Below are 12,256 nucleotides of genomic sequence, written 5' to 3'. Positions count from 1 at the left end.
TTTGTTTCTATTATGAGAATGAAATCTTGACCTAAATATATATATATGTATCTTTCATATTTTTGAAATATTATTGGATTCATGGTCAGAATTTCTTAGGATTAAACTTTTCCCAAATCTAAAGGCTAATTCTATATATGAATTTACTATATTTACTATATTTGAATTTAATGCATTTAATTGTATTCATTGTCATATTCTTTGCAATGAAAATAACAGTGACTGCTTATTTTTTACGTATAAAGCTAGTTGGGTTTTTTTTTTCTTTTTGGGTCACAACCAGAGATGAACAGAGGTTACTCCTGGCTCTGCACTCAGGAGTTACTCCTGGTTGTGCTCAGGAGACCATTTGGGATGCTGGGAATCGAACCCAGATTGGCCGTGTACAAGGCAAATGCCCTACCTGCTCCTACCCCAGGTTATACTTTGAATAGTTTTGAGACAATGAACAAATAAGTGTGCTTTATATAGTCTATGGAGTAAACAGTTTGCTTTGGGGGTTGGGGTGGGCCACACCTGCTTGTTCTCAGTGCTTATTCCTGCCTCTATGCTCAGGGGTCACTCCTGGCAGTGCTTGAAGGACAATTTATGGTACTACAGATTGAACTGGAGTTGGCTGCATGCAAGGCAAGATAGCCTTATTCTATTTTTCGAGCCCCCCAAGTAAAACAATTAATCCAAGAATCTCAGTCAATTTTTTAAGTTTATATTTGAGATAGTATTTTTTTAAATTAAGGCCCTGAAATATTATGCACAGAGGTGTCATAGTATATTTCTCCAGTATTTGTTAGTGAATTTGCATTTTTCTGGTTCCAAATATGGATACTTAATTATCTTACTGATCATATATTTTGATTTCATATTGTCTTATTTTTCTTGGAATGTTTTCATAGTCGTGGCTGGTTCTGGAGGTCTTCGGCTGCTGGAACTCTGCTTGGGGAGGGGAGGGAAACTCAACCTGCCCCCCTGCAAGGGTCCCCAGTGAGGACTGCCAGGCGCGGGGGCAGGAGACATTCTGAGACCACTATGAAGATATCAGCAGAGGAACACACATGAAGATATCAGCAGAGGAACAAAGGCATGCGGGTCCCGGGGCTGTAATCTCCAAGCCTGCTCGGATGGGGGCTGAGCATCCTCCACCCAGATCCTCCACCTTCCAGTAGGCAGGGGTCACACCCACAAACTGGCCCCCTGGTGCCGTGTAATCCCATCAATGGCCAAGACCCAGAGACTATAAAATTCAGCTCCCAGAAGTGCGCAGCCACACTTGCAGCTGCGCAACATCTTATTATCTTATTCTTACTTTGGATAACCTGGCAGGCTACCGAATGTAACCTGCCCATATAGCAGAGTCTGGCAAATTCCCCATGGCATACCCAATATGCCAAATACTAGTAACAATGATGGGTCTCATTCTACTAATCCTGAAAGAGCCTTGAGTATGGCACTTTTTAAAATCTCAGGCTATGACGAAGGAGACATTACTGGTGCCTGCTCGAGGCAATCTACAAACAACAGGATGATCGTGATAGTGATCATTTTCATAGTCAATTAGAAAGTGTTTCTTGTACTTTAAATTGATAAATAAGGCGTTAAATTGTCTTAGTTTTCAAAATTAACCATTTTGTGATTATATACATGATTTGTCTCTCAAATCTTTATTTCTTCTAAAGCTTCATTAGCTCTTTGGCATTGCCCAATTCGCTTTATCTCTAAAAGTAAAGTAAAGGCCCTCCCGTTGTTCGTCGATTTGTTCGAGCGGGCCCAGTAACGTCTCCATTGGAGACTTTGTTGTTACTGTGTTTGGCATATCCAATACATCACGGGTGGCTTGCCAGGCTCTATCGCTTTATCTCTAGAAAATACATATTTAAGTAATACAGAATGTTTTTATCCTAAGATTGAATAAATAGTAGGCATATAGACCTAGCAATTTAGAAAGTTGAAATATCAGTTTTGAGGGGTCGTGAACCACAACCAGCAATGCTCAGGATTTAATACTGTCTCTGTGAGCAGGAGCGATAGCACAGCGGTAGGGCGTTCGCCTTACAAGCGGCCAACATGGCCGACCCGAGTTCGATTCCTCCGCCCCTCTCGGAGAGCCCGGCAAGCTACCGAGAGTATCCGATATGCCAGACACAGTAACAACAAAGTCTCCAATGGAGACGTTACTGGGCCCGCTCGAGCAAATCGACGATCAACGGGAGGGCCTTTACCTTTACCTTTTACCTGTGAGCAGGGATCACTCCTGACAGGAGTTTGGAGAAGGTGGACTAAACCCAGGTCACCCATGCCAAGGCTAGAACCCTACCCACTTATCTATCATACTGTTTCTCCAGCCTCACAAAATATAATTTTTGAAGGTTGTCTCAGTTTTAATGATTCAATTTCTATTTTGTTCAGTAAAGCATAGTTGATTTGTATTAAGGATAAATTTTAAGAATTTATCTTTACCATAGAATTTTCTTTCTTAATCTCAGTGTTTTACCTTAAAACTTTATCCTTGGATCATAGCAATTTAAAGATTCTTAATATGAAATGCATCTATTATTTCTATTTTAAGCCCACAAGTTTAATATTAAAATTTAATAATTATAAAGCATTTTTAGAACATTTTCAGATATGAGAATTTTTTCAGTATATGACTATGGCATGGTGTTAATGAGTAATTTGCTTGTTTTCTAACTTTAAGCATATTTTCAAAATAATTCAGTTGTCACTTGTGAGAGAATGGATTTCTTGCTGATCTTTATCTAGCTTGTTTTTATGGAATTTTGTATTTGTTGAGGAAGTAAAAACTTTAACTTATACCTCCATTGACAGTCCTGGGCATGATCTTTGTTGTAGATTACTGTAGGTGCTTGAAAATATAACTCCTCAAACTTTTGTCAGCTGCGCCATCAATACTACTCTGGAAATGTTCATAGTTACTGGAGATGGTCAGATATCTTTTTTATCCCCACAGCTGTTGTGAACCTGGACAATTCTGTGGTTGACCTGGAGACCCTTCAAGCTCTCTATGAGAATGTGAGTAATGGAAAGAATTTTATGTGAGTATATTAATACATACACAATGTTTAATTTATACTTATTATTTTAATGCACGCAGCCAACATGGCCGACCCGAGTTCGATTCCTCTGCCCCCTCGGAGAGGCTGGCAAGCTACCGAGTGTATCTCGCCCTCATGGCAAAGCCTGGCAAGCTCTCCGTGATGTATTTGATATGACAAACACAGTAAAAAGTCTCACAATGTTACTGGGCCCACTCGAGCAAATTGATGAACAACGGGAGGACAGTGACAGTGACAGATTAAAGTATATAACATTTGAGTTATTAAAAGTAAGAAATTTAACAAGGAAGTTTGACTTAGGTGCACTGAATTTACATAAATATAAGTTTGTATAAAAACTATCTAGGATTATATTAGATAGCGTAGTGCTATAATTTTATTTTTTTAACTTTGATATTTTTTCTTTTTTTTCTTTTTGGGTCACACCAGCTATGCTCAGGGGTTACTCCTGGCTCTGCACTCAGGAATTACTCCTGGCGGTGCTTGGGGGATCATATGGGATGCTGGGAATCGAACCTGGGTTGGCCACGTGCAAGGCAAATGCCCTACCCGCTGTGCTACTCGCCGGCCCCATTAACTTTAATTTTTATGATTTGGTTTTCAAGACCGTTTTAGTGTATACTTTTATACCTCTTCAAAATACATGTCAACATACTGCAGTCACCAACAAATACCAGTATGCTTCTATCATAGTTAACCAATCTAATATTTTTAAAGGCTTGATTCAAAGCATATTTCATGTGCAGTCATCCATATTTTCTTGTTCGAAATATAATGTAGTCAACACTACTGTGACGTTAATTTGAGTTGAGAATTGTTCTATGAATTACTTCACTTTTATCTTATTTAATTTTTGATTCTATCACTCTTTTCATCTTTCTTTTTTAAAAACAATATATGTGATTCACATAGTTGTTCACAATGGTCTTTTAGGCAAACAGTGTTCCTACTTCCAAACCACCATCCCATGTTCCCATCTTCCACCACTTACTTCAGATGCCCTCCTACCCCTGAATATGACTCCCTGATCATTACATTTTAAAGTTTAATTGTTATATTTTGATTCCCATGCCTATCGTCCTATTGGATCTAATGGTTTAGATATAGACGGACACTTCTCTACACAATGGGGGGGATTATGGTCCTTGACCCTTTCCCCTATGTTACTATCAGAGCTCCTTTTCTTTCTCTTTTTTTTTTCTCTCTTTTCTTGACATTTTTGTTTTCTGTGATTTAGAGCTAGTGTCATTTCCCCTTTGTTATCTGCTATACCCTAGGCAAGTTATTCTATATGCCACAGATTAGTGAGAATATGTTTGATCTTGTCTTTCTGATGTACTTTATTTAAGATCTTAAGTTACATCTCTATTGCAGAAAATTGAATGGCTTATTATTCCTTGTGGCTGAATATTGTTTCATTGTGGATTTATATATCAAAGCTTCAATATCTATTCTTCTGTTCCTGGACCCCTAACTTGTTTCTGTGACCTATACTAAGTACCACAGTTAATATTTTTTAATAATTTTAATGCATTTGCTTTGAATGAATGTTTTTGCTAGAGTGCATATACAAAACTGTGGGACTGCTGGATCTTATGGTAACTCTCTTTCTATTTTTTTAAGAATTTCCATAATGTTTTCCATAGGTGATGAACTACACAACATTCCCACCAGCACTATGTGTGTGTTCTTTTTCCACCACAGCCCTACTAGCACAGGATGTTCCTATCCTTTCTGATATATGCCGTATATCTGGCGTGAGGTTACATACTGGTATTGACTTAATTTGGGATTCCCTAATAAAAAGTGACAATGAAAATGATATATTTCCAAATGTCTCTACTGACTGTCCAACTGTCTTTTGAGAAGTGTCTGTTTATTTCCACTCCCTATTTTTCAAATGTAGATAAATTAGATTTTTTGATATTGATCTTTGTGAGTTCTTTGCATATTGTGAATATTAATCCTTTTTTTTGGATGCATTGAATACAGATATTTCTCCCAGTTGATAAGGAGTGTTTTAATTTTGACTGATCTCTTAACATGCAGAAATTATTTATTTATTTTGTCTGTTGCTTTTGAAATCACACCAGGCAGTTCTCAGGACTTACCCATAGCCCTGTGCTCAGGGATCACTCCTGGTGGTATTCTGGGAACAATATTTGGTGCTAGGGAATAGACCGTGTATTGGCTGCATGAAAGTCAAGTGCACTGTCCACTGTACTACATCTCTGGCACCCAGCAGAAACTTTTTAATTCGATGACTTCCTATTTCTTTGGTTTTTCTTTCTGTCTTATTTGCCATTGGAATCATATCCTTGATACACATCTGCTATTCAAATCATAGATCTTTCTGCTCCATAACAGATGAGTAGGTAAAGAAGATGGGTGTATTATATAATGTACTAAAGATCAACAATAGGAAAAATGATTATTTTTTTTATGAGACAATATGAATGAAACTGGAAGGAATCACTAAGTGAAATAAATCAGAAGTAGAAAAAATACATGAGATGGTCTCACTCAAATTTGTGTGGTGCAGAGCAAAGAACAGACAAAGAAAGTTGAAAACAAACTTTTGGACTCTTTCAATAGAAGTGAGATTACCAGCACAGTGAATATAGTTGGATTTAAGAGGCAAGGGAACCGAATGGACTTTGGTAAAGGAATTCTAGTACTTTGGTTGTGGATGTGGTATGCTAACATATTTTAGAAGAGAGATAAAATTGTATTGCCAAAACACACAGTCTTTTAAATTAGCATTACCTCAATGAAAAAACAAATTTATGAATGTAGCAGAGTATTCAATATGTTCTGTTTTTGCAATATTTAATTTGGGATATTCTATTTAAGTAAGTCAAATTTACTTAATCAAAGCAAATACATAAATAAGCTTAATTTAAGTTAATATATTTTATAATTAAAATAAAGAGTCTGGCAAACTCCCCGTGGTGTACCCAATATGCCAAATACCAGTAACAATGATGGGTCTCATTCTCCTAGCCCTAAAAGAGCCTTGAATATGGCACTTTAAAATCTCAGGGCTAAGACGAAGAAGACGTTATTGGTGCCTGCTCGAGGCAATCGACGAACAACACGATGATCAGGATCGTGATATTTTATAAAATTAAATTTTAATTTTAATAAATAAAATTTTGATTCTAATATTATCTTGGATAATATATTGTACTCCAGAATTTCTGAGAAGAGCTTCACATTTATATAGTTTAGTATTCCTTCTGATTGATGTGATATACTATCTGTTTCTTGTTGGAAAATATTTATTTTTTGTATGTTTTTTTCAAAAAAAATTATTTGAAACAATATTGTTTTGCTGGTTGTAGTGAAGAATATATATTTGATTGTTTAAACTACTTAAGGTAAAAGTAGGTCTGGAGAGGTAGTACAGAGATCAGAGTACTTGCCTTACGTTTGGTCAACACAGGTTTGATCCTGGCATTCCAGCTCCTCCCCCAAATGCTTCCAGGAGTGATCTCTCAGTGCACAGCCATAAGAAAGCCTTGAACACTGTAGCCCAAAATCAAAAATAAAATAAAATAGCTCAGAGTCATACTATACAGGTGATTAAATGGTAATTTTCAAATAAAGGAGGAAATTTTCAACTGATTGCTTATTTCAAGGATTCTTATAATGTGGTATAAGCGAAAATATTATTATAGCGCATTTTAAGTCTGTGGAAGCTGTGGAGCTACAGAAGAGTGGTAAGATCTAGAATTTATATTTAAAAATGTTACTGGAGTTTGCTTGTGCTTTGAATATAGATTGTCACAGATGATGCAAGGCTGAGTTTAAGGATTTTACTCCAAGCAATACAAATAGGTATTGCCATTAATTGATATGTAGAAGTCATTGGGTGAAAGATGGTGCATAGGGAATTCATTTTGGTCATGATTGTTTTGCCTGTCCAGTTCATTGTGTTTTAGCCATTTGTTTTTATTTACTTTTATTATTTATTTATTTATTTATTTAAATGGAATCACTGTGAGATAAATTACAAAGCTTTTATGATCAGGTTTCTGTCATACAATATTCCAACACCTGTAAAAAATATATCTTACACACAAGCGGGGGAGGGATGCAAAGATGATGATGTGTTGTTGGCAGGCTTTCGGGTCAGCTCTCTCTCGCCACCTGCCTTTGATGCTCTTGAGCCGCTGTGTATGGACCAGAACGAGATGGCTCCTCTTTTGTGCTTTGCTTTTGCATGTGCTACTGTGCTCTCTTCTGTCTGTCTATTTCTGACTCTGTCTCTGTAGTCTCTCCTCTGGTCTCTTCTGATCTTTCTCTCTTTCTCTGGAGCTCTTCACTCTGGATTCTGACTCTCTCCCCATGGATTCTGACTCTCTCCCCATGGATTCTGACTCTACCCCTGGATTCTGATTCTGGCCCTTACAGTCTTAGTTTATATAGCAATCACATAGGGTGGTGGCACAAAGTTGGGTTGAACATTAACAAATCAACAAAGAGAGGTAAGACCATTCCTCCAGGAGATTAACTCAAGGATAAAATCTCATCTAAAGAGATTACTCTGGATTACCAAGGAATCCACTTAAGGGCAGGATCCCATTCAGGGTGTGTCATTTTCTTCTTTCCTCAGCTAGTAGTCCACTTGAATAGTTGTAGTAAATCTACTTTTTTAAAAAAAAAAAATTATTTATTGAATCACCTTGAGAAAAGTTACAAAGCTTTCAAGTTTAAGTCTCAGTCATACAATGATCAAACACCCTTCCCTTCACCAGTAATTATTTTTCACTACCAAGAACCCCAATATACCCCCCTCCCACCCCTCCCGATGCGGGTGCGGCAGATGATTTGTACTTAACTTTCTCTCTACTTTGATTACATTCATTATTTCGACAAAAGATGCATCATTATTGTTTGGAATTTCCCCCAAAAAATCAGAACTGCTGAAAAGGCATTGTGAAATAATTTGTTTTCTATTGCTGGTTATGAAAACCATAAGATGTTGCACGGCCACAATAGTGGCTGCGCGATTTTTGATTTCTAATATTTTACTAATTAAGTCTGGAGGGATTTCTGCCAAGAGCTGGATAATTACGAGATTGGTTTCTGTGTGTCTGGTGCCATGGCCGTGCCGGAGAGCCACTTATGGAGGGAAACTCATGGCCTCGGTTGGGCGTGATGGATGAGCCAGTTTCGCCCCCCTTCCCATGAGGTTACAGTTGTCCCATCATCAAAGGCTCATACCTGGCTTACCAATAAGCTCTAGGGCGGCGGCCACCATGCTGCTGAGGGGAGGGGGAGGTGGAAGAGACAGACTCTCTTTGCCTCCCGGGGTGGCATGGCACCATAGTTTAATGCATAGTCCATTCACATTTCTGCCGCAAGCTGCTGGGCTCTGGATTAAGTCCATGTGCCTCTGGAGCCATGGCTGTGCTGGAGAGCCGCTCATGTGGGAGGGGGGGCAACACATGGCCTAGGTCGGGTGTGAAGGATGAGCTGGTCTTTAACCCTCTCCCCATGAGACTGCAGTTGCCCCATCACCGCCAGCTCATACCTGGCATTCCAATAAGCTTCGAGGTGGTGGCCACTATGCTGCTGGGGGAGGGGTGGGCAACTAAATCTACTTCTAATATTTCTAGCAATGTCATTCTGTATGAGCACAGTAAGAGATATATCAACTTAAAGTTTGATTCTTCCTGAGGATGTCTCACCACAGTCCTCAGGCCAATGTTAGTCTTCCTAAGTCCAGCAGGGTCCTAGTCTCATCGTTACCTTTGGATCATGACAGCATTTGTCTATGATCATGCTCTCAACTTATAGTTGAGTATTATGGCCATTTCGGTGCCAGGGTAGCTCACAGCTTGCCCTGGGTCCATTCAGTCCCTCTTTGGACCCTGCTTTTCGGATGCTAGGAACTAAGGGCAACTGAGTCGAGAGCAGATTCCCAGGAGTAAATATTAATGGAATCAATCAACTGCCAAGTTACAAAGCATAATATTTACTGTCTTCCTGTAACCATACAGAAAGGACATTGCTTTAAGGTAAACTAAGTTTCCTGTGGCAAGGATGAAAGGGCAAACCCATTGTTATCCTACAAACACCCATCTCCATCAGTGTATATTTCCTATCACCAGTATCTCCAGTATCCCTTCCACCACAGCCCCCACCACCAGCCCACCCCCCCTGCCTGCCTCTATGGTAGACACTTTGCTTCTCTCTCTCTTTTTCTCTCTTTATCTGTCTCTCTCCTCTCTCTCTGTCTCTTTTCTTTTGAGCATTATGATTTGAAATACAGATACTGAGAGTCCATCATGTTTGGTCTTTTGCCCACTTTCAGCACACATCTCCCACCCAGAGTTATCCCTTCCATCCATCATCATCATAATTGTATTTTTCACAGTAGTATTTGGGGACCTGTAGGACTCTAATAGTTGTAAGGGTAGGGTAGGTGAAAATGGGATACAGGGACAATTTGGTAATGCAAACGGGAAAGTTTGTTAGAATAAGTGTTTAGTCTGTGACAGGCAAATACAAGCATGTAAAGATAACTCTAAAAGATACTCCATGGAAGCACAAACTTCCCAAGGGTGCTCTGTCTCTGAGACTGGCAACAGATCTCATTGGATAAGTGATTGTTGAACCCCTTGGTTTTGTCTGGGCTCTAACTGGTGACCCTAGATGAATTTCTGAGTGGTGATCAACCACAGTTTGTGAGTGAGTCTCTGAATCACAGTTGTCACCGAATTCCAGTATGATGGGTACGTACCCACACTGGTTCTGGAATCTATAACTTAACTCAGATCTGGCACGGTCTGCCTGAAGTTCTAACCTCCTATTACAATTGAGATTACTGACTCACCTCCTATTCTTTTTAGAAGGTGCCATCTAAGTTACCTCATTGAAATAATAGATCTTTAACTCTCTACCATTTAGGGATTTCAAATGTTTTATGAACTGTGTTCTAGAATCAGGAATGAAGAACAAATATGTATCTTATTATAAATCATAATATGATATCGGGGGTGTTGCACAGGGTAATGCTGAGTGTATCATATCCATACTGAGAAAACCTGGGAATACATGTCATGACACAGGAGAGCTATGGCTGCATTATGTTTATATAATAGATTCCACAATGGGAGTGAGGAGAAGTCACAGAACTGCAAGGTTATCAAGAGGTTCCGCACTCTGGGCGTGCTGTAGATCCCAGCTGAAGACCTCCAGATGCTTACACACACACACACTCACGCACACACGCATGCACACACTCACATACTCATATACACACAAGCATGCAGGTGACTGATTAACTGTGCAGAATAGGAGAAAGAAAAGGGAATACTTGTGTGTACCTGTGTTACAGTATTAGGAAGAGGAGACCTTCTTTCTCCTGTAATGCCCTTCCAGAAAAAAGTTAAGATCAACATGTCTATTTTGAAGGAAGAAATATTAAAAGCCCTGTCAATTATCTCAGAGTTGGTTCATTGAAGGTAAATTAGGAGATGGAAGACAATAACTGAGATGGATAGAGAGAGGGTTGAACATGGGAAGGTTTGCTCTTACTTAGTATGTAATTCAGATGTGACCTGTAACTCCAGATTGTGTTTTATACTTCATCTGACGATAGCACTAGAAGGAAATAACATATGTGCATTGTAGAATTTGGCTTTGATTTTACTTGGAAGGTTTTCAGAGTTTATTATGTTGGTATAAGTATGAATTTTATATTAAAACACTGAAAAGATAGTATTAATTTGACCTTGATAGTTTACTAATGGTATTTGGTTGGATATTTACATTTTACTGAGAAAAAACATATTTAAATTAATTTTTAATTATTAAGTATATGAGAAGTAATCTCATTCAGCATTCCACTACTTATCCTTGAGGATAAAACAAAAACATAGCTAATCTGAATTCTATCCCATAAATATATGCTTTTTTCCCCCTTCAAATGTCATTGGACTGTTTTAAAGTAGTTTTATTTGATTTCTGTGAAACAGATGGGAGTATTTCTTATACAAACCCTTTTTAGAATGTAATCTTTTTTTCTCTCCTGATTGCATATGTTTGGCAGTAAACTTTTTCTTCTAAATGTGAATGAATTTGGGGCAGCCTCCAAATCTAAACACACCCTAATTTCTAAAACCACAATCTGATGGCCCAATTCCTGTTTACTAAGGAATTAAAACCTAGTGAAACCATAATTACTAAATACAATACATCCTATTGAGTATTTGAAAATAAAAATCCTTATAGTTTATTTAGAGTTATTGACTATATTGAGTTCAGAGAGTATCTTCATATGCCACATAGGAAATTTATTTGGCTAAATGTATTTATTGCTTCTCATTTTAATATATGCTTCTTGCACTGCAGCTTATGGAGAGTGAGAAGTGAGGTCTGTGTCTGGGGGAAAGGAACAGTAGTTAAAGTGTAATCCTCATTCTTTTTCTTTAGTGTGTTGAATGACTACTAACAGCTAACCCCAAATGAACTGTAAAAATAACTAAATATAAATATAAAATGTATTTTTCATACAAGGGTTACATTTTTCCTTATTTAACATATGTAATATAAAGCAAAAAAAAAATTAACCAGTAAAACAATTTAAAACTCTGCTAGTTAAATTTATTAGAAGTTCAGGTGAAGAAAAAATGTAAAAATATAATAGGGAGGGAAAAATTCCACAGTCATTTGTAATTAAACAGTTTTAATCCAATTAGAAGGGAGGGAAAGGTAGAGTAGAAAGAATTAAAGGTGTAAATTTACCCTTCTTAGTATTGCATTACATAGGCATGCTTTATAGTTTTAGTAATCTTTACTTAGTATAATGATTGACACACCATAAACCTTTACCCCGAAAGGAAATATAGCACATGTCACATGATATTACATCTTCAAAAGATGTCTTTCCATATCATTGAAATAAATTGGTTTAACTGTGTTCCCATAACTTTCTAAAGGCATTTAATTGATTCGCGTCTTAAGCAATGTTTAGTCATTTGTTTTTTCAAATAATGTGAGAGTAATAATGACTTATTCCTTGGATCTATTTTTAAAACCTTGCTCTTGTATTTGGTTATTTTATTGAATTATTTAATGAACACTGCATGAATGTATTTAAGCTATGAATGTATTTAAGATAAATTTTAGAATCAAAAACAAGCTTTGATATTGAAATACTTAGAATGACTCTA

General features: G+C 37.6%; 1 protein-coding gene across 1 annotated transcript in view; it reads left to right on the top strand.

Annotated features, from left to right (window-relative positions):
• Positions 1-12,256, top strand: part of FMN2 (formin 2) — a 391,740-nt gene that overhangs the window by 245,384 nt on the left and 134,100 nt on the right. Inside the window, exon 8 of the mRNA XM_056132042.1 lies at positions 2,966-3,027. Coding sequence (XP_055988017.1) covers positions 2,966-3,027 — 62 coding nt within the window. The remainder of the gene's footprint in view (positions 1-2,965; positions 3,028-12,256) is intronic.

This window comes from Sorex fumeus, unplaced genomic scaffold (assembly GCF_029834395.1).
Source record: "Sorex fumeus unplaced genomic scaffold, SorFum_2.1 ptg000007l, whole genome shotgun sequence".
Lineage (NCBI taxonomy): Eukaryota > Metazoa > Chordata > Mammalia > Eulipotyphla > Soricidae > Sorex > Sorex fumeus.
This window is presented reverse-complemented; position numbering and strand designations above follow the sequence as displayed.